General features: G+C 40.4%; 2 protein-coding genes across 2 annotated transcripts; one reads left to right on the forward strand and one right to left on the reverse strand.

The window, feature by feature from the left end:
* Window positions 1-341: 341 nt before the first annotated feature.
* ei24 (EI24 autophagy associated transmembrane protein) lies at window positions 342-10,148 on the reverse strand. The gene is made up of 11 exons (XM_062406054.1): window positions 10,023-10,148; window positions 8,637-8,773; window positions 7,250-7,395; window positions 6,649-6,709; window positions 5,772-5,838; window positions 5,563-5,687; window positions 5,083-5,202; window positions 2,635-2,746; window positions 2,429-2,540; window positions 1,518-1,592; window positions 342-1,437 (listed from the first exon to the last, which is right to left on the reverse strand). The coding sequence occupies exons 2-11, from the start codon at window positions 8,676-8,678 to the stop codon at window positions 1,275-1,277; spliced, it is 1,023 nt and encodes a 340-aa protein (XP_062262038.1). The 5' UTR covers window positions 8,679-8,773; window positions 10,023-10,148; the 3' UTR covers window positions 342-1,274.
* Window positions 10,149-12,748: 2,600 nt separating this feature from the next.
* LOC133970202 (beta-galactosidase-1-like protein 2) lies at window positions 12,749-21,935 on the forward strand. Its single transcript, XM_062407079.1, has 19 exons — window positions 12,749-12,843; window positions 13,331-13,516; window positions 13,595-13,663; window positions 14,076-14,171; window positions 14,795-14,903; window positions 15,000-15,092; window positions 15,208-15,289; window positions 15,371-15,435; window positions 15,526-15,610; window positions 16,327-16,464; window positions 16,651-16,731; window positions 16,811-16,920; window positions 17,018-17,164; window positions 19,569-19,640; window positions 19,774-19,852; window positions 19,957-20,044; window positions 20,130-20,241; window positions 20,343-20,459; window positions 21,849-21,935. Exons 1-19 carry the CDS (start codon window positions 12,749-12,751, stop codon window positions 21,933-21,935), a joined length of 1,911 nt encoding a protein of 636 aa, XP_062263063.1.
* The last annotated feature ends 948 nt before the right edge of the window (window positions 21,936-22,883 follow it).

Consider the following 22,883-nt stretch of genomic DNA (forward strand, 5'->3'; position numbering starts at 1 on the left):
ATAATAATGCTTTGTTGTGTGTTGTCTGGTTCCCTTTGTGATTAGATTTGATAAAATTGTGATTTTCGACCTCTTTGCCTGAACATAATTTTGTAAATCTTGTATATTGTTTGTATATTGAAATATGTATTGAAATTAGACACAGTACTTTTAGAAAAAAGTCACACTCACAAATATACTCTTCTTACAGTAATAGCAAACTGTATTAAAATCACTGAGCATTCCCTCAGTGAGACACAGTGAGTGCCGCGAAAACACAGTGAGTGGGCCGCTCTGTGGTGGTAGAGGGCTGAACACTCATGAAGTGTTTTTCTGGGGGATAAAAACTAAAGCAAGCAGGATAAGGTTGATAACCTTATATTAGGCTCCTTCCTTTATTACAGAGTGTAGCATTGTAGTGGTAAAAAAAAAACAAAGACATCGCAGTTTGGCAGTGTTTATCTCAACTATCATCTACTGAATTCACAGACTGAAAACACTGAGGCAGCTTCTTCTTCTCTGCTGGTATCACCTTGCCGTTTGCAGAATGTACATCTCATCGAGATGAGACACCAGGCAAACCTTTAGTTAGCACACAACAAGAGTTTCAGGAAGAGTATTTAGTGTATACTCCTCCTCTGTTCTTTTTAGATTGACTTGATATATATTTGATTTGTGAATTCTACTTAGAACAAAGCTGTAACAGGATAAATGCAGTTTCCCCATCAACCATACAAGGTGTTTCCTGGAACTGCTCGGACACCATCATTTGACAAAGGGACATGGATCCATGTGCAAGAAAGCATTCAACCCGAGAGGAAGGAATGTGACTTGCAACATGAAAAAAAAAATAGTTGTCAACAGGTAAAACAAGACTGTGCTTTGCTCCTGAATGCTAACAAGCAAGTAAATCCTCTAGTCACAAGTTTGCTTCAACATATGAAAACTAGGTGATTTATTGTGCTGTAATTTATTAAAGGAGATTCACTCAAATGGCACATTATACAAAACAAAACAATGAAAGAAAATTCACAGAAAAAAGTTGAGAGCTGAGTATATCATGTGTTTCGAGTGTGAGGCACAGATTTTTGTGTCATACTGAAAATGTGTCTGGTGGTTTTACTTCAAAATGAAAAACCATACGGCCAGATATTAGATTAAAAACATTGAAACCCTTCGTCTTTAACCGCATATCATCTTCATCGAGGGAAATCCTTCAGGAACACTCATCTTTCTTCACAGTGAGTGATGCCACTCTGCTGTTTTGCCATCTCGCCTCCTTGAAAGTGGCTCCATCACTGGGTGGGCACGAGTCTCTGGCGGCTCGGGGAAGTGTGAGGGGAGGACAGCCTCTCTGAGGAGGTGGAGGACGTCAGGGATGACTGCAGGTGGACAGTCTTGTGGAAAAGCTTGTTGCTGATCAGCACGACCAGGGAGAAGAGACGCAGCTGGAAGTGGCTGAAAAAGAGGAAATGTGATCAGGGACTCGTGCACTGAAAAGGAAACCATTCAAAAAAGAAGTTTTACTTTTCACTTACTACAGCTTAGTTGGCGTCTTAGCCTCATTAGCGCTGATGATGAAGAGAGGGAAAAGGATGGAGAACAAGCAGCCACTATGGAGAAAAGATTCACAGATGGTTTCAAAGCTTTATCCAAGCTCTATATTTATCTTAACTGTTGGCTATTACTTTAAAAAAGAAGAGCTTTATGCCTTATTATAACAGTTAAAGTTCAATTGCAAAATATCTTTGTTAGTTAAGAAAGTCACGTAGAACTCCAGAAAGTTAGTCTTTGTTTTTTGAGTTGCTGCTGAGACATAATTATTTATCTGAACGGCTTCACATCATTAACCCCTTAAAGTGTTGTTGAAGATCAGTTAGTGATCAGTGAAGAGTCAGAAAAATACTTATGCACTACGTTGTTAAAGGCGCCCAGGCCACTGGATAAGAAATACAACATGTGTAGAATCATATCTTTTAAATTAATTCAAGTTGTTGCAAAACTACACTTATATCACTGTCTGAATGTTTAGTTGTCAATAAACCTCTATGAATCACTGGTCAATCTTTAATGATGCAATTGTATCTTTGCTTGACATCGCTTAAATTTCTCTGTGCCTCCAAAAGGTTCAAACCTCATCAATCAATGAGGATGAGGATCCGAGAGGGATTAGAGTTCAGTTCAATAGTTTTCTCGTCGGACCAAATCACCTTTCATAGACACATTTCTAAGAATAATATTGACAAAAACCTTTGCCTAATTGTCATCTCATAAACATTTCAGAGCTTGAAAACTGTTTCTATGATAATTCATGTAGGAAAATGGACTGCTGGAAAATGGACCTTGTTTACAGATTTGAATTTAAACATAAAAGTTGTGCTGCAAATTCAGGATTTTCATTATTTAACACTGCAGGTATTTACTTGATGAATACAAGTTTACAATTTACCTAATGATGTATGAGGAGGGCAGAGCTGTCAGCAGAGCCATAGGTAAACCAAATCCAAAGTAATATGGCCAGTTCCTCTCAATGTTGGACAGACGTTGGTGCATCTCGATGCCTGAGACAAACACAAACAGACACATGTGTGTTTGAGATCTTCATTCGATGCAGATTTATTATTTTTAATGTGAAGTATGAAGTCAGTATCTCACCATGATTGAACCAGCGATACTCAAAGCAGTACAGGGAGTAGAGCAGAGACATGTGCAGGAGGCTCACCATCTGTCCAATGGCATCGATGGGGAAGAGGCTAACGATCATACCCTGGAGGGCCACAAAATACACAACAAAATTATACTCCCTGTGACTGCACTCACAGAGGAGGGTGTGCTTTCACTGGCCTCATCTCAGGAAGGAGAAACACCTCTCAGCTAACTTGTGTTGAAAATGAAAATAGTGGTTCAAAACAAGTAACCACACAACTTCAGAAAAAACCCATCCTCATTATGTGTGACAACAAAAATAAATTTCTCCTAATTCAGGGTTCCTACAGGTTTTAACAAGTTAAATTTAAGACTTTTTAAGACCTTTTTAAGACCACTTTGAATAGAATTTAAGACATATTTCACGGCCATACTGGCAAAAAAGTATGAAGGAAAATTACTATGAAAGAAGAAATAAGTACCAGAATTACTTGCAAAGTAAATGTATTCCCGTTCAACATAACAATGACTGAACAGAACAGTACACAGAACTGTGTTTGCGTGTCTGTAGACCTGGTGGAGAAGGAATACAGGCGACAGCTAGGTGGCCCTGCACTGAGGCAAAGACTGTATCCCTGGACTTACAGCAGTTGGAAATCCAAACAGGTCCAAAATAGTTACAAACATAAATCAGAAATAGCTGTGCCTCATGGTCAATAAGGACGCTTTTGTTTGTCAAACAGTTACCAACTATGAGTTTGATTGAGTGAAACGATTCTTTCAGCATAGAGAAAAGGATGTTCCAAAAAAAATGTCCAGAGAAGAAAATTATACATCCCAACCCAACTCTACATAAACATGCTGCCTAGGCCACAGTCTCCTTTTCAATTGTCTCCACCTCAGCCAACTTCTCCTTGCAGCCCCTACTAAGAATATTTAACTTGGAGTTAACCTCGGCCATCTTGCTGCCAGCCTTGCCCTCAGCCTCTCGAACACCGGCGAGATGGCAGGCGTTTGTTGTTCGTTTTTCACTTCTCTTGTGTTTCTCTGACTAGGCATGCAATTCTAAAGCCCTTACCCCTGATGTTCCCAGTTTTACTGTTTTCTTGCTACAGGTGCAGTGGCCTTTAAAAACATTCCCCTCCACTGGTTTTAACCATGCTCTAAGCATGCTTTTATTCTACCAAGTTTTGTTGAACCTGCACTTGCCCATTAAGTTACAAAAGACGTCAACACACCAGTATAATGTCTTTCTCTTTTAGCTTGATTGTCCTGCGCGTTTTCCATTGCTAGACATAAAGGCTGCCTATCTGCAGCGCGGAGGTGCGCGCAGAGCACAGAAAGAGGAGCGCGCCTTGCAATTCTGCGGCGGGAGAGCGCATTTAGCGGGAGTGCGCTCAGAGTAACGCAAGTGGAGTGTGGCGCAGTCGTAATCAAGCGTGTAGCGTGAGACAGAGAGGAAGAAGACAGCTGTCCGTCAGACAGAGACTGCTGTCTGTTTGTGCATGTGCCTCCGCGAGAAACGTGAGTGGGCACTGTATGTTATTAGTAGTTTCAGACTTCTTTAGTTAACTTGCACTGCTGGGGCTGCACGGTCAGCGCGAGTGCAGCGTTATCGGTGGGTTCCTCGCTAATATGTATATACGGATAGATAAGGATGTTTATTGTTAATATAGAACCACACATATTCCCACCCATATCCTGCCCTGCCTTTCATAGGCATATGTTGTACTGTGCTGTTTCCACATTAAAGAACATTAACAGAGAGAAGTCGTCTGAGCCGTGTTTTAACAGACACACCTGGAGCGGAGCTGGAAATCAGAACCTGCTAAAAAGAATAAGTTCCTCATATACAGTCCTTACATCAATCCTCCGATACGTTCTCACCGGGGGCTGCAAAGTTACTGATGGTTCCATGCTGATTTATATCCATACGAATTGTTTGGGGGGGGGGGGGACTGATTACCGTACTGCATATTCTGCAGTGCGGACATTTCCTCAAAGCACATTTATTGGAGAGCAAGTTATCGCGAAGTCGCTACCTAATCCAATACATTTTTAAGACCTAGCTTAATCAAATTTAAGACTTTTTAAGGCCTAAAATTTCGATTAATTTATCGAAGACCCCGCGGGAACCCTGTAATTGACTTGAGGCCAATTTGCTGTTGACAAGGCTTGTTCTGAATGACAATACTGTTTGGGGCAGAGGGAAATTAGGCATCCTTGCACACTGTTCATGGACAGCATGACTTTGTGAGTCATTTAGAAAAGCGCACACTTGGCAAAACATTCAGTAAATCTGGGCCGACAATGACAAACCACAGCTACAACTGTGAGGAGACTCAGATACAGAGGCTGTGTCTGTCCTCAATATGGTGTGGTTTTGAAAAAAACAGAAGGTAGCAATGTCTCTGTCTTTGTACTTCACACAAAAACATGTTTGTGTTTTAAATGTACCTGAATGAGGAAGAGTGCCTGGAGGAGGAGGTTGAAGAGCATGTCTGCGATGATCTTACTGACGCTGGGGAATGCCTGAGCTTTACAGCCGGACACTTCAAATGCAAGGTCAGCAATATCCTGCAAAAAGAATCACACACACACACTCAGTGTCTGTGTCTGTGACATTGTAAACACAAATACAAACTGCAAAGAAGCCAAGCACAAAAAAATGGAAAAATTTGGAATGAGTATGAGGAAAGACATAAAACACGCGCTTGTATAGACTCTTAGAAGAGACCATGAATAAAGATGTTGTTATGTTATGTTAATATTTATGTATGATTTTTACTATTGTGCCTTGATGCTCCGACAAAAAACATACGTACAATTAATTCAAGACTTGTGAAAAGAAGATTAATTTTGATAACTTTGTGGATAATATGACACATCAAGCATATGATAATAAAATCATAACATTATAACAAAGCAGGGCCTCACCTGGAACCAGATGGCGTTGACTATCTTGCTGAGGACAAACAGAGGCAGAACCCAGAGAGCGCTGAAGACGGAGGTCAAGATGAACTCTAACCAGGACCACACACTGCCATGGAGGGAGGGGTCACCTAGAGCAAAAACAGCGTGTTGGCTGCCTGGTTCCGACCACAGGACAGAGACCCTGCCCCACATTAACTAGCATCAATACATACCAATGATTTTTGCAGTGAGAGTCTGCAGCAATGGGATAAACACCCGGTAGAAGAGGAACAGACTGAGCTGGAGAGGAGATAAAAAGCTACAATTATTCTTTCCCTCATAATATGTGAAGCTGTGTTGAGTAATACAATCTTCCCAGCTTCACAAAAAAAAACCTGATGTGTGATGACAACAAGAAGTGTTCTGTAAAACAGTATAATAACTGAAAAGTGCCTCTTCGGGTTTTCAGATTTTGGTCTGATAAATTCATTTCATTTGAAGCATGAATCAATAGGCAAAGGTTAAACAACCAGGACATTTAAATTAACTTAAAAAGATTTGCATGTATATCATCACATTCAAGACACTTTAAGACTTTTGGGACATGCAGAAATAACCCAGAAGATTAGGGACATAAATCCTTAACATGTGGCAGTCAGAGAAGGACATGTCCCCAAAATAGTTCAAAAGCGAAAGGATGAGTAAAGGACTATAAATGGCTAAAAAGTTTAGGTAAGACGTGTTCACACAACGGGAATATTTCCAAAGCATTCAGGTGAGAGGGGCATCTGGGCAGAGCAGGCAGGAGGGAGGACGTGACGTATAAATTCCACTTTGGAGTTCTTTTTACCTTCTGAAAAGTGTGTATTCTTACTGTTTCGCATTTGTCATGTGTTGCAAGTTTCCTTGACACACCCAGAGGGAGTTTATGTATTCTCACATACTTGTTAACTTGAACATTTTACAGGGGTGCTGGCAAAAAGTCACAGAAATGTCCAGAGCAACTGACTGAATTTGCATTCTCAAACACAGTTCCTCCAAACAATGTCCAGAGTTCAGTGCGTGTCTTAGAGACAAGGCTGTACTGTGACACTAGGTCATATATCTTACCCAGAACACGCCTCCATTCCAGGCACAGCACTGAAAAATCCTGCTGGCTACTTTGGGTTCACTGAAAAACAAATAATAAATCATGACAATAACATCACTGTAGATTAATCTAATGATAGCGTTGTTTTATTTAAATTTTAGATTAATTAATAAACTTTAAGAAAATAACAATTTTCCATTTCAAACCAAATGTGTTTTTTAGGGCTACAGAAACTAAATGGATGCTAGCTGGATTTTGCTGACATGAGTTAAGCACTTCCTTCGAAGTTGTGTAAACTCTTTTGCATAGTTTGCTGGGTACCAACCCCAAACATCCTACATCTTCAGGTAGATACATTTGGACTGATTGATAGAGTTTGTGGGAGAGGTAAACGAAAGTTCTATATTTGACAATATTGTCAGTGTAAGACAAATCTGTAAAGCTAAGTGCTTGAGTTTCAAGCCAAGGCTTTTAGGAGAAGATAAGTTTTACAAAAACTGGCAATAATGTATGAAAGAAAACAAAAAAAGATCCATGAGAATTTTCTTCAGTAGGCAGTGTCAGTTAACAGTAGCATTGCAACCAAAATATACAGTCCCCCCCTCCCCCCCCAAGTCCTACTTGTCTGGTTTTCGCTCTTCACTCTGTGCTCTTCTCTGTGCCAGGGCCCCACTAGCCCTTCTCCTCCGCTGCTCTTCCCTTTTCTGCTGGATGCGGGCATCCAGTTTGGAGATTGTTCCAATCCCCAATATGGAGTCCTTGATCCCCTAGACAGCCCAGAGCAGGAGAGAGAAAACAAACATGATGTTTCTAACTTGTTGAAAGGAACTCTTTGTTATGCTAAAAAAATGCTAACACTAGAGCCATTTAGTGAACTGCTCAGGAGACATTTATTTCTGACACTCCTGTGACTCCATATGAATGGTGTGGCTAATGGAGGCTGGAAGTAAAATTAAGCTGAAGTCCAATTTGTAGTAAAAGTGATAAATATACCAAGTATTGACCAATACTTAATGTACACTGTTTATTGAAAAGGCAAAGTCTATTGCTCCTTTACAGGTAGCAGAGAGACCATTGCTGGGGTCAGAACAGAGATACCTGGAATTCTTCCAAAGACAAATATTATCTTTGGACTAGTTAGGAGAACAGCCAGCTCACATTCAGGAGGGTCCACAGTCAAAATGAAGTTTGACCATCTTGATTTGGCCTGTGGACAGACAGCTGAGTAACTTCAGAAGAGTTGTCTGATAATTGTGTCCTTCTTGCATCACACATACAGCACTGAGCAACTTTAAAGAGTTTACAGAACCTGACTTCATCAGAGAGACGTCTAGTTAATCCAAAATTGATTTTACAGCATGACAACAACAGAGTGCAGCCCGAGTGATGAAGAACCTCCTTCAAAGACACAAGAAACTGACACAACCTAAATCCACAGATGAACTGCTCAAGAACAACTTCTCCAAGATGCTTCCTCGCTGCCATGTATTTTTAAAGTGTAAGTGCCCCAAAGAGAACTAGAGCTATCTGCTGGTCACACTAAATACTAAACACTAAATATTTGCTATTTACTAAACTTTGTATGAAATTGAGTGGTGATTAAGTAATATTCGTGCCATCCTTACTTTACTTCTTGCACCCTTAACATTTTCACAACACTGTATCTCAGTCAGAGAGTTGGATGCGTTTGTATTGAATTAATGTTGACACTACAACAAATACATTACAGGCTCCATTAAGGCAGCATATACTGTAGAACTATAGTAGGAGAGTTATTAATAACATGAACGTGGGTCATGTGTGGAGCTCTGAACATACACCTGTTTTCTTGACTGTATCACATGTCAGTGTTTCTTGATTATAATCTGTATCTGCTCAGCTGAAACAACAAACCTGCTAACTTACCACTGTATCAGGAACAGTCTATTTCAATCCAATAATCAGCTTTGAAATGAAATATCTTTTACAAATATCCGAAATAAGTGTGTGTGTGTGTGTGTGAGCTGACCGTCGCAACATTGCGGAGGAAGGCCCTGACGCTGTCTGTCATCTCTGGACCAGCTGCAGATCCATCAACTGCAGAAGGAGGGGGGGCTGGTGACCTGGTGGTCAGCTGTCATGGCAGGGAGGAGCTTACCCAGTAACCTGCAAACACACAAACACCACAGCAACAAAGTGACGACTAGAGCAATAGGGTGGAACGAGCAAGTTGCAATTGAGATCAACACAGCTAGACTCACTCTGGAATGCTGCGAGAACAGCAGCTAAATGCATTCATAGTCTGTGGTGAATTTGCTTGCAATACAGAGTATGGTATACACTACTATAAACATAGTTATGCTATGTACATATCTTTCCCACCAAGATCTGCTTTATCAATCTGTTGACTTTACAGTATTTATAAGTGCTTATACTTTTTTAGAAAACCTGCCCTCTGTGTAAAGGCTTTTTAAGGCCTCTGTTTGGGTTTAAAAATAGTAAACTTGGTACTTTATACACATGGTAGCTTATTATGCATCATGAGAAACCAAATGTTCCAGTCTTATATTGCCATAGTTATATAACAGTTACTAAATGCATGACTTCTGGCATTGAAACAGTTCAATTATCCGAGCTGTTTTGACACATGTTTGCAGTATTAGGCAGCCAATTTGTGCTGATTCATGTGTGATGTAATTTTATTTTTGAAGAATACTTGTTCAACCCACCACATGAACCACATTTGATCAATATGTGGGTGATAACTCCCTTCTCCCGAAAAATAATAGAATCTATTATTCATTGTTAAAGAGTCTTTCCTTTATCCTGGACAAGGAACAAATGTATGTTCCTTATCCAGTGTGTAAAACAGGAAACAACTTGGTTATCCCAGGAAATGGTGAATCCAACAGGATTTACTGTTATGTTGTTAGCTTTTATCAACTAAATGGATGCTAATTAACTGAATGTTTAATGAATAATACTGTTATCATACTTACTGTGTAGTTGACGACACGCACACACTCGTTCTTCACAGGTTAACTTCACACAACCGCAGCTCTACCTCTCTCAGACGTTTTAAAAGTGCGAAGCTGGTTCAGCTCAGTGACAGTGTTAGTTAGCAGCTGACTCAGTGTGTTAGCTCAGGAGGGTAACCTGTGTTAGCTGCCACTCGTGCGTATTGTTAAGAAACATTTCAATATTTATAACCGTGTGTCTGGCCTGGTCAGTAGAACGCCTCCACTCTCATACTCTGTGTCTGCGGGGTGGTTCAGTGCTGTGTTAGCTCACCAGCCTGTGTTGCTAACTGTGGACGCTCAACAACTAAAATAACAGTTTTCCCTCCAGGACAACGCCAAGCAGTGCGCGTGCGGTCTGCGGCAGAGCACTACCTCCACCACGGCGTGTTTCTTACCTCATGCGACGGGCTCCGGGCTGTGTTCACTTCGTCGGTTCTTTCTTTTAGCCCCTTTAATGTCACAACAACAACAACAACACTACAAGCAGCAGCCAGGGCCGTTGTAATCATATTGCGCAAGCGCGGAACGCTAAGGAGCATGGGAAGTGTAGTATTCTTGACTTGAGAGCAAAAGATGCAGGGATGCGTCGCAAAGTCTCTATCGTCAAGTTCAGGATTTAGAAGGAAGTGAAGTTTCTCTCTATTCCACAGTGTTAAAGTGATAGTTCACTGAAAAATTATGATTCACTCATCATCCACCCATCACTCTGCTGATGGAGGACTGCATGCCTTCATCAGCAGGGATTTCCATCACCATAGCAACCAGATGCTGAGATTTTAAATTGAAGCTGATTTTGATTGACAGTTACATTCCATCAATAACTCCACTGTGGCTGTGACAACAGGACGAACCTTTTGGACACCTTTCGACAGGAGACTTCTGATTGGTAGTTGGTTATTGTACTCTGACCTTTTGTGAGGTCATGTCTCACTCTGTTGCAGTCTCTATTTGTCCAGCATGCTAACCTACACAATTCAGGGTCATAATCAAAGTCAGAAATTAAGCTACTGTAAACCATGAAGCTGCTGCTGTTGTGTGCTGGTTGTTGTGAAATGTATTTATTCAAATGGGATAAACCCCTTGAGTCGCACCAACTTATTTTCAAGAGGGTGGCATCCAGAGCATAGCATCTGGTTGCTATGGTGACTGATGAGGGAGTTTCTCTCTCTCTCTCTCTCTCTGAGGTTAGTGTGTGTGTGTGTGTGTGTGTGTGTGTGTGTGTGTGTCTGTGTCTGTGTGTGTGAGAGAGAGATGTTTCTTTTATACAAATATCTATCTATATCTATTTGGATAATATGGGTATATATGAGCTTTTTGATATATGAAGGGGCTTGATTGTTAAGGGTTTTCGTAAAATTGTGTATAGGTACATTTTTCTTATACGATACTATACTCTACATAAGCCTTGAAACTTCAGTGCACTGCAATCAAAAGAAATTCATGCAAAATAGACAAACACAAGAAAATGTTAACCACCAGCCATTTTCAATTTATTCAGTGACAAAGTAGTGCTGAAGCCACATCAGTACCTGTACTGGCAGAGAGTTGATATAAGAAAACATGTTTCACTGGGACGGACGGCTGACGTCTTCCTCTCTGTCAGAAACACTGATTGTTTCTGGCATCCTTTGCTGTTTCTCTCTCTTTCCCTCAACTTTCTTCCTGAGCCTGGTCTTCATGGAAATAGAAGGATAGTCTTCCTCTTCCTCCTCCTCTTCTTCCTCTCTCGGTGAGCACTGCTGAGTCTCCTCCGAGACACCTGACACATGAGCCTGTGGACCACAAAGTCAATGTCTAGTGTGTTTTCCAATTGCTTGACTTTAATGTTCTTGATGTATATATTTTCTAAATAAATGTTTTATTTTAAAGAATTCACATGAAAGTATTTTGATCTCTCATTGCCACATTGTGAATAAACTTTGTAATGAAGAAAAAAGTAATTTAAGCAACAAAATAATAGACTGTGATTGAGAAACGACCTGTTTCCACAGACTAATCTCACTTCACAATGACGGTTCACACCTCTGATTTTCACCCAGACATTATCAAGACAAACTCAATTTTTAAAGTTAAAAATGCTTGGAAATATCCTATTTTCACTGCTTAGATTGTAGCAACAGAAATTGAGATTCTCTTGGCACTTGGCAAAGATAACATCACTGAAAAGATGGCAGAGGACAGTAATACAACCCAAATAGGGTTAGCCTACAAAATCAGAAGTCTGGTCCTTTGCTTGAAGAGTGGCCCTGAAAAGATAGAATACTAAATACACGCCTCTTTTATTTGTTATTTCATGGCAGTCTCAGGAAACAGGATTATAAACACTGGGACCACACAAATTAATCATAAAGTGTAAATTAAAGTCTGTTCTTCAGCATTCGGTGAGTAGCTGTTGAACCTTTAAGTGAAGCAAATAGAGAAGAGTAATTGTTCACATGATTTATTGTTTAATGGTAAAGTTACATTGTAATTTCATAGATTGAATAGATTGTTGGTGTTAAAGGAAGGCAGAAATTAAAATCAGTTTTAGTTGTGGACAACTAGTTACATCATTACCTTTAAAACGTCACTTTGCTCTGCTGTCTGCTTGAAAATATGAGGGTTCAGTCCCAGACCCTTCTGATAAAATCTATTAGGCTCCACCACATGACAGGAATATTTTTTTTCAGAATCTGTGATGGGTAATTTTATAATAAGGTGAACTACATTCAGAAAGGTCCTAGACCGCTGAAACTAAGAGATACTATATACTGTATATACTATTTGTATAAGTCTTTCCAAAAATAGTTTTGTGTTATGATGATGTCATATTGTAAGAGAATAACACTTTATTTGATTTTAAGACAAACTATCCACATTTATAAAAAAGTTTAAAGGCCAAGTATATATTATCAGAAATATATGTTAGTGTACGCTTGATGTAGTCAGTTTTTCTGTAAAGCCCATCGAGAGACACAAACGAAGGCTGCACCCTGTTAATGAGGTGTATCACATTTCTATGGCTGTGCAGAGTCACACCCACGAGGAGGTGCACTGTTCACGCCTGCATCATGCGTTCGTCTGTGCTCAGATGCTGCTGTTCACTTAACCCTGATGCCACTGTCCATGTCACACACCATCCATGGTTGTCCTGAGGAAAAGACATGTGCAGAAAAGGAAATATGCACTCATCTGTCTGTGCATTGTTGGATTCATCATATTCTACAGATACCTCAGGTAAGTAAAGTTCTAGCTATTGTTCAGTATATTTCAGTTAAAGTTGTTCTGAGGCGTTGTGTGGTAAATGTTATACCTTATTGTGAATGAATAATCCATTATGTTGTCTAGGCAATATCAGAATATTGTATACTGTACCTTCAAGTGTAATATCTTACCATAAAATAGATGAAAATACAAAAAGACACTAAACACTACAGATATTATAATTCATCTCTATAAAAAGGAAAATATGGCAGGATAAATTACTAAAGCTATTATTAAGTGCAACAGTATTACCCTATTTCTAGATATTGCTTATATTGTTTTTGCCTTGGGGACATCAATAAAGAATATAGAATTATACTGTCTGTACCTCCCACTCAAATTGTAATCTTCTCTTGCTTCTTGCCCACAAAAACGTCCGCAAATTCCTACCAAGCATGTCATGTGGTCAGTTCCAATACAATGGCCTCTTTGCTACAATAAACAACAACTCCCCTTCCAGAGTGCCAGCAGGGGGACGGAGGATAAGCAGGAAAGTGGGCTTGAGCTCCAACTCCTCGCAGTTCACCCTGGGGGGAGAGCCCTTCCAAATCATCGGGGGATCCATCCAGTACTTCCGTGTGCCCCGGGCATACTGGAGGGACCGGCTGATGAAAATGAAGGCCTGTGGCATCAACACACTTACTACGTAGGAATCCCTCTACATGTGTTTTGTGTCACACGCTCCCGGCCAACATATGAGCATTAACAAAGAATATCCTTGCAGGTATGTGCCATGGAGTCTGCACCAGCCAGAGAGAGGATCCTTCAACTTCAAAACGCAGCTGGATTTGGTGTAAAGAGTAGTTTGAGTCTGACTTGAAAACAAAACATTAATTTATCACCAAAGCATGTGCTGATCCTGTATCTGTAGAGCGTACTTTCATCGATGCAAATATTGAACTTAAAAAGACAAAGGAAAGAGATACACCACCTACAATATTACCAGTGCCAAGGTGAATTGGGAATACTCTCCTGTTGCTCGGGGGAGAAGATAGAGGCTAGAGTCCCACCTGACAACAGTGGGATCTCCATGGCAACAGCAACTTATCAAGCAATCAAGCACACAGCGAGGATGAGTGACGAGGCGCATAACGCCTTGGCCTGCCGCTGTTGTTGCAGAGCACACGCTCCTAAGATAATGGGATATGGGGTCTAACTTAATGTCTTGGTGCAAATGGAAACCTCTTGTCCTGTCTTGGTTGCAGAGCCTACATCAGTCTTGCTGCTGAATTGGAATTGTGGGTAATTTTACGTCCAGGGCCGTACATATCTTCTGAGCTGGATCTCGGAGGACTACCGAGGTAATGCTTGTGTTTTTAATATTTTTCAGGAAATAAAGTACATTAGTGTGTATAGACTTGCTGCCTCTGTTGTCCAATAGTAAGTGCATACTGTGTAACATGGTTCAACCCCTCATAATCTTTGTTGCTGTATCTCCTTCTGTCAAGTAAATGCACAAACCCTGTGTATGCATGATGCAGACTTTAAACCAAGGTTTGTGTATTACTTTATTGTAACAGCTCCAAAGTGTTAACGTCCCTGAAAAAATATAATAAAGTTTAAGGGAATTTACCCGACAGCACACAAGTCACTTAAGGGGCGGCTGTGGCTGAGGGTTAGAGTGGTCGTCCTCCAACCTGAAGGTCGACAGTTTGATCCCCAGTCTGACCCATCTGCATGCCGAAGCGTCCGTGAGCAAGATGCTGAACCCTGAATGTCCCCCATGGAACATAGAAGCGCTATATAAATACAAAACCAAAACCATTTAATCTGAAACCAGGCTGAAAAAGTCACATCTTGCTGAAAGGGAGGACTGGTCCAGTATGCAAATCTCTGTTCAGTATACGCACTGTGCCTACATTGTCCCTGCAGCTCCGTGGTTTTCGTCACACCTATAAGCATCTCTTTGTCTCCTTCTGTGCAGCTGGCTGCTCCAAGACGACAGCATGAGACTGAGGACGACTTACCCAGGCTTCACTCAAGCTGTCAACACTTTCTTTGACAAACTTATACCAAAAGTGGTTCCACTGCAGGTCCATGTTTCCTTTATATCAGTGACATTAGAAAAATGTGTATAATGTGCTCCACTTGTCATTCTTATAACAAGATGTTTGATGTTTTCGATTCAGTTTAAGAAAGGCGGTCCCATTATCGCAGTGCAGGTGGAAAATGAGTACGGATCCTTTGCAAAGGATGAAAGTTACATGCCTTTTGTCAAAGAGGTAATGTGATCAAAATTATATATTTTTAAATGCCCCGGATGTAGAATAGATAGTGGTAAAATTGACCATCCTGATCCAAAACACCAGGGCTTGACATTCTGTTTTATTTTGAAAGGCTTTACAGTCCAGAGGGATCAGCGAGCTCCTACTTACATCAGACAACCGCAATGCATTAATGTCGGGGGGTGTTATTGGAGGTACACACGCACACACACACACACACACGCACACATACACACACACACACACATCTGAACTTGTAATCTTCTATTTTGTAGCCATCAGATCAGTGAAGCTGCAGAAGCTAAGTCAAAGAGACATCCAGGATCTGAATGCTATCCAGGTGTGAAGCTCACCTCTCTACATGACTCAGTTGAGTGTCGACTTATCAGCAGTGTAAGTTAACCTGTGTTTTCTGCACTCAAACTGTTAGCCCAACAGCCCTAGCATCGTCATGGACTATTGGACTGGCTGGTATGACGTGTGGGGTGACCTCCACCATGTGCTTCCTCCTGAGGGTAAGACCTTCTACGTACTACAAAATTTCCCCCAAGATAAATGACAATCAAGAATATTAATTGTTTGGATTTGACACATTGATTTTCAATCTTTTATTAAATATCAGGTCTTTGCTGAGAAGAGCCCTTAAGTGCTATTTTGCGAAGGACTCACATGCAGCTGCAAACTTTAAGAATCTGAATTCAATTAATATATGTAACGATTCTACTGACAAAATTAGTACCCATTGGTCTAAATGCTTATTGAGTTATTTTGACTTTGACAAAAACTGTAGAGCAGATTCACATTTGAAAACCTGCATGAGATGAATCCAGTTCTGTACCCGAACAGAGATAATTAGATATCACTAAAAGTCCTTTGTTTATATGCCAGTGTAATTTTTCTGTATTTGACATTAACCGCTAGTCACAGTCAGCTCCTGTAAACAAATAATTATTTATACATATTTTCCGACGGCTTCCCTTTTTCTCAGAGGAACATCAACTACTTGGCCACGATGCAAATACAACTGACAAACACAGGGCTAACTTACATTTGCATGAATCATTACAGACCCTGAGTCAGTACAGGATCAGGATAAAGGTTTTAATAGCATGAAAATAGCATGACAAACTACATTCAAGGTGTATATGTGATGTAATGATTTCCCTGCTTCAGTGACCTGTACTTCAAGGAGTCCGTTTGTTAACAGCACATACGTTGACCTTGTTGTCAGATATGGTGTCCACCATCAGGGAAATCCTGAGACGAGGCATGTCTGTCAACCTCTACATGTTCCATGGAGGCTCCAGCTTTGGCTTCATGAGCGGAGCACTCACTAATCCGTCCTACAAAGCACTGGTCACCAGCTATGGTTGGTTCCTCTGTGTCCTGTGCTCTGTCACAAGCAAATCTTGTATGCAAATGCTAAAAACATTTGATTATATTGATGTAGCACTGGCGTGTTTTCCAACCTGTGGAGAGAACAGCATTGCACTCACACCCACCAGGTGGCAGTGCGTGATAGTTAATCTACGGTTTGTCACACCATGTTTTCCAGATTATGATGCTCCCTTGTCTGAAGCTGGGGAGTACACTCCAAAGTACCATCTCCTTAGGGATCTACTTCACCGCTTCAACAGTAAGTTGATATGGATGAGAAATCAGCAATGATGTGACTGACCGCGCGGTTTGATATCGCCTGTGACCTCTCTGTTCAGGAGTTGAGAGTTTCCCTGACCTGCCAACCCTGCATTACAGAGAGGCTTATGAACCAGCTATCATGTACCAGCACCTGTCATTATGGGATGCTCTGAGCTTCACTGAGGGAGTATGTTCTATGTAAGATTATCTGTACCCTACATGTGTAACGAAAAGAACGGTGTGTCTCAGTCAAGTGATCTTAACTGTTTCAATTTGCTCGACAGCCATTTAAGTCACTCAGGCCAGTAAACATGGAGAGTCTTCCTGTGAACAACGGGAATGGCCAGTCGTTTGGGTACACACTGTATGAGACCACCATCACCAGCGGAGGATTCTTAAAGTCTGGAGACAATGTCCGAGACAGAGCCTTAGTGAGTCCTTGATGTGCATGAAGGCATGATTTCTGGCTTATGCAGTATGGATGTGGTGAGTAGATGTTATCCACTTGTACGCACGAAGGCTGCTTCGCATCGCGTTTGGTGCGTGGGTTGTGCAGGTCCTCAGAAAATGAAAGTAATGCATATGCAAGATGCAACACCAACATAAATGTCAGGGAAGGAGCGAGTCCTTAACAGGTTCAGTGGAGGTACGTAATCAGCAACAGAAAGGGAGGAGCTGCATTGGCAGATCAAGAGAATTGAACTTGTCTTTGTCATGGCATGTCGGAGTTAGAGGTCTGACATACCACCTACGAATGCATGATCGGCATTGCTCTTCCTGTGTTAAACTCATCAGCCAAATATTGACCTCCTTGAATGTCACCATGTTAGTCAAGATTATAGAACAGAGAGCCCAACAATCTTAAATCAGAGGGTGCGCCCTCTACTGGAGTCCTCAAGTCACACGAATAGCATTAAAGCCAACCCAGTCTCATCAGAAAACGTTCAGTGGCAACGTTGGTCCACTTGGAGCGACGTTACCATCTCACAATCTGGCCTCTCAGACTGTGAGATGGTAACATTTTGTCAGCCCATTGTTTTGCATTGGCGTGTTCTCACGTCACGTGACTCACAAGCTCCCGTCTGCGGAGAGGAAAACATGGCGGATATTCCTTGTTTTTTCAGATAAAAATATATTTTTGTAACTTAGTTTGGGCATAAAAATACATTCTGACACCATTTCTAGCGAGAAATGTGCTCTTTGCGTCCACAGTCTTCAGCCAGTTCGTGCTTATGATAAATATTTTAATAGTTATCACGAATGTTTTAATCGTTGCTATGAGGGTTGCTATGACGCTGCCATAACACCACGGCGTAGCGTGCTGTTAAAATCACCGTCCCTGCGTGGTGTCGTTCAGTGATCGTGAATGTTATTCACGTTATATAATATTAATATTTAAGGCTAGATTACACCTCTAATGCAAAGGATCCTGCGAGACCGTTCATACTGAGAGCGCCACGGGCCGAGAGCTCCACGGACCGAGAGCTCCACCCGAGGAGCGGACATGACGTGTGGCTTGTAAACAAAACATCCAGTCCTTTAACTCTGCGCTGCGTCATAACAAGGGGCGCTTTGTTCTGTCAGGTAAGTAGTTTATTGTTTTTTAAAGATCGTTACGATCTAGGTATTTGTCTTAAAGTCAAAAGGTCAAGGCCAGACTGACCTCATCTTATGGTTTCAGTTGTCAAGAGACACAGTGTCATTTATATGAGAGAAAATATGTAGAAATATGTAGACGGACACTGCACTGGTTAGCGGAGTCATACAACGCAGTGCGGTAATTCGTGTCGTTTTTTTTTAATAAATGGGTTATCTTTTTTTACAATCTGCAAAAAGTATCTATACATTTGGTCACAGAATGTTACACAAATAAATTGGCATTAAAGTTGGCATCTTGCTGTCTCGCCAGTCTGACGATGCATCTGAAGCGTCCATCAAGGGCAATCTGCAGGTAATTTGGATTGTTTGTTTCTTGTGAAGAGGAGAATAACATGAATTCATACCAATATCAGTTTACAATCAAACCTTTTTGTGTTAGCCTTGTGTAAACAGAGTCAAAGGACATTGTACAACAATGACACATTTTTCCACAGTACCTGTCGTTCACTACTGAACTTCTGACACCCATTACTGGACTGTGTATTCCTGTAGAATGGTGATGTTCTCAACGCTCTGTTCACAGTCTGTCAAAACAAAATTAGAGTCACAAATGTTAATGCCCCACAACCCATTGCCGATACAGTTGTATTTACCCACCACATCGGATCAAAACAAGACTGCAGTCTGTGAAACAAGCAGTTTTGGTAGATATAACTCTCAGTGTGATATTAACTTGTATTTCAGCAAGCGTACTTTGGGGATTTAATACAAATGTATATTTATATACATTTGTTTCTGGTATGGTATGTGTTTCTGGTATGTAACTTAAAAGTATCTCTTTAATGGTAGGATAATTTTTCTCCCTCATCTTCCTCGTGGTACGTGGATGATGGTAGTGGGCTCAACCCGGCTTCTCTATCTCTCCAGGCCGCCCTTCCTGCTCTTCATCAAGCAAAACAAAGTGTTCGGTCCAAATAAATTAATTGGCATATTAATATACGTCGCTCCAAGTGGACCAACGTTGCCACTGAACGTTTTCTGATGAGACTGGGTTGTCAAAGCAAGTACGTAAACATGAACGTTAATGATGCAGCCGGTTGCCAACATGTGCTTGTGGTTAAACAGCAAGTATCTCATGGGCCTAAGACCAGTCTTGAGACATTCCCTTCATTCAAAGCAGACTTTTTGTTCTTTATTATAAAACATTGTCATCTGCAGCAATATTTTTCTTCCCAGGTGTTTGTTGACAGAAACTACATTGGCCTTTTCAAGCGCCAGAGCATGGAGCTGGCGGTTCCTGATGGTAAGGTATGGTATCAAGTTGGTCACCGAAGGCAGATGTACTATAAATGTCATTCACAGTGTTTTATTGGAGGTGATGGAATCTGAACTGCTGGCGGTTAAAACTTGCAAAAGACATAAAAGCAAACAATCCCTACAGGAGCGGCGAACCTTGAGTTTGCTGGTGGAGAACTGTGGACGAGGTCACCAGGGAAGGGACCTTGACAAACAACATAAAGGTGATTGACAGACAATATGTAGTTCATTGCTATTGCATGCCATTAAACCACTCAAACACTCAGTGGATAGTATACAAGTCATTTTTGATTTATGCTTTTTACAGGCCTTCTGGGAGACATTTTATTAAACAATATCCCCTTGCGGAATTTTACAATATACAGTCTGGATATGAAACCCAGCTTTATTGATAGGTTCGTATGCTTTATTAAATATACCACGCTGCATATCACTTTCATTTTGTTTTAATAATGTATTTGAATTTTATTTATTTTCTAGTCTTTATCAGGCACCATGGAAATCTCTTCCTGAGAATCCCAGCTTCCCTGGATTTTTCATGGGGAGGATGTTTGCGTACGGGTATCCCAGTGACACTTTTGTGAAGCTGCCAGTAAGTCACAGCAAACACACAATGTGTTTTTCGTTCATTTTTGGATGAGGATTACTTCATGTATGCATTGTGAAGCAGTGACCTTGTCTTTGGGTCCACAGGGCTGGGAGAAAGGGGTTGTGTTTATCAATGGGCTGAATCTGGGCCGATACTGGTCCATCGGACCCCAGCAGGCTCTCTACCTCCCAAGTCCCTTTCTCAACGGTGGAATCAACCAGGTACAGCTAGAGGAAAAGTTTGACCTTTTGGAAATACACTGATTTTTTTCCATGCCAAAAATTTGATGAAAAGATTGATATTGTCCTCATGTCCACAATATAAATTACCATTAGCTCAGCAACAGCACATTGGGAATTCACTCATTAACATTGTATTTGTCATTGATTTAATCTATGGTTACTATGTCAGGCTCAGAAATACCCTGGAACATTAACAGTGCTTGAAAACTATTTTTACAGCCATTTGTCAATTCTTTCAAAAGTAGTGCCTCAAAAAGAAACAGGAAAAGTAACTTTTAAATTAAATCTGCTAATATCAATTATTTACGCACACATAGACTAATGATGTTATTTTAGTGTTGCTGAGAGTGTGACACTACTAGGAAGCATAAGACATTGGCCCCTTATGGAAAAAAATATATCTGAGATTTCAAGAATAACGTAATATTAAAAGAAGAAATCATAAATTAGATGACAAAAAATACGAAATAAGATAGGACCTACGTTAAAAAAAACATCATTATGCTGCAAGGAAAACTCATGCTCACTGGAACTTCACTCATTCTGGTTCCAAAATTTTAGATTAGAAAAACTACTCACGTTAAAACGTTTGTTGCAACAGTAGAACAGGTTAGTGTTTGGCAGGCAGGCTCCATCTGAACTAGCTCGCAGACGTCGCTCCATTAACCAATCTCATAATTTTGCTAGAAACTATGAAATCTCTTTGAAGAGAACACAGACATTTCAACACACATTTGATCCTCCACAAAAAAATGTCCTCTAAGTCTGTTTGGCTCGTCTTCAGAATAGACACAGAGTTTTGTACAATCTTTTCAAAGTACTGATACTTATGATAATGTAACGATACCTCTTTAACCTCAGAAATGTATGACTTTATTCTAGTTATATTAAACCTGTATTCTTGAAATCTCAAATTCTTTCCCCTCTAAGTTTCCCTATTGGTCCACCGTGGCTACAAAGTGTGCCAATTATCACTATAAAGTAATGGAGCAATTAAACACAACTCACATATTTATTGTCGGCTCAACAGTCCTTCAAGTCAGCTGAGTATTTGAATGTGAAATGAATTTACTGATGTGGAGAAGTCCTCAGACCACCAAATAGGCATGCATTTTTGTATTTTTCCCTTGTCCTTGAGAAAGGAAAAATAACTTTCATGTTTCAATCCATCTAAATGTGGTCGTTTTTTTCTCGCGTACAGACATGAGAGTGATATTTCTTTTGCGTAACCCAAAATGCTAAACTATTCCTCTGAAGTTCTTTTCCCTTGCATTAAAAAGGACTTAGAAGATGAATTTGACATTAACAGTGTTTGAACTCAGCATGCCCTCTGTCCCATACTTTGTACTTTGTGTTCAAATAAATAAGGTCATTGTGTTTGAGGAGCAAGAGGGAGACTTCAAGGTCCAATTTGAGGACACACCTGATCTTGGCATGGCAGCAGACATCCAGTGACCATCATCAGCGCCTGTATGAACCTTGTATTTGTGTAAAACGTGTTAATCACATCACATCAAACCTTCCAATTAAGAAACATCATCTTCTTTTTCTTAATACTTCAAAATGTATGTATAAACACAGCCAAACATTTTACTTCATGTATCAAAGACAGAGTGAGACATATTTGTATGGGAGCAGTTTATAGCTATGTACATACAGTACCTTTAGTTCCAGTGACATATTCTATCTAGCAGAATCACTGTGGACAATCTCATTTCCTGTGCATTCCCTGTAAAGGGGGACAGTTTCTGTTTGAGGATGGCTGTTATATATCATACAATTAGATTTGTATTGCTTATGTGAATATTTTGAATATGTGTTGCGTAGAAGTTACTGAACTGGAAACAGCCTGTAAAACAACAAGTACAACCAAAAATGGCAGAAGTGGTTTAAACAGATTTTAAATGAAACACAAGCAGCAATGTGGTGACATCAGACTCTTACTTTAAAAGTGACAATTGAGATGCTCGCCACATCGATAACTGACCAAACTCTGAACAGTGTTTGTGAGCAGTGCCGCTGTAAGTCAGTTGGGTATGAAATCATCACTTGCCAGCCAGCCATCCATGGTGGGAATAATTATACATTGTAATATTTGAAAGGATGCACATCCAGTTTTTAGGCGAATGGCTTCATATCCCATTGTCTCTCACAAGTAAATAGTACCAGTAACACTGAAACAATAAATAATTCTGAAGTGAAACATTCAGTTCACTTTTTTATATTAGCTTATTAAGAAAGAGTGTATGGTGAATACTGAAACATCTTTTAAATTGAGTAGAACTCAGTAGTACCACAGCATATCAGGAAAAAAGAACCCTGGAGTAAAAGACTGCATGGTATGGCATTGTTTTTGCACAATATTAAATCACTGTGTTTTGAGTGCATGTGTGTCTGTGTGCT

The sequence above is a fragment of the Platichthys flesus genome, chromosome 15 (assembly GCF_949316205.1).
Source record: "Platichthys flesus chromosome 15, fPlaFle2.1, whole genome shotgun sequence".
Taxonomy (NCBI): Eukaryota; Metazoa; Chordata; class Actinopteri; order Pleuronectiformes; family Pleuronectidae; genus Platichthys; species Platichthys flesus.

Coding starts and splice junctions, on each gene's coding strand:
- ei24 (XM_062406054.1), bottom strand. CDS start 8,678: ATGACAGACAGCGTCAGGGCCTTCCTCCGCAATGTTGCGACG. Junction 5,839..6,648: donor GGAATGGAGGCGTGTTCTGG/GTAAGATATATG, acceptor TCTCCTCTCCAG/CTCAGTCTGTTCCTCTTCTA. Junction 2,541..2,634: donor GTATCGCTGGTTCAATCATG/GTGAGATACTGA, acceptor TGTTTGTCTCAG/GCATCGAGATGCACCAACGT.
- LOC133970202 (XM_062407079.1), top strand. CDS start 12,749: ATGGTTGTCCTGAGGAAAAGACATGTGCAGAAAAGGAAATATGCACTC. Junction 15,093..15,207: donor ACATGCCTTTTGTCAAAGAG/GTAATGTGATCA, acceptor TTATTTTGAAAG/GCTTTACAGTCCAGAGGGAT. Junction 19,853..19,956: donor CCTTGACAAACAACATAAAG/GTGATTGACAGA, acceptor TGCTTTTTACAG/GCCTTCTGGGAGACATTTTA.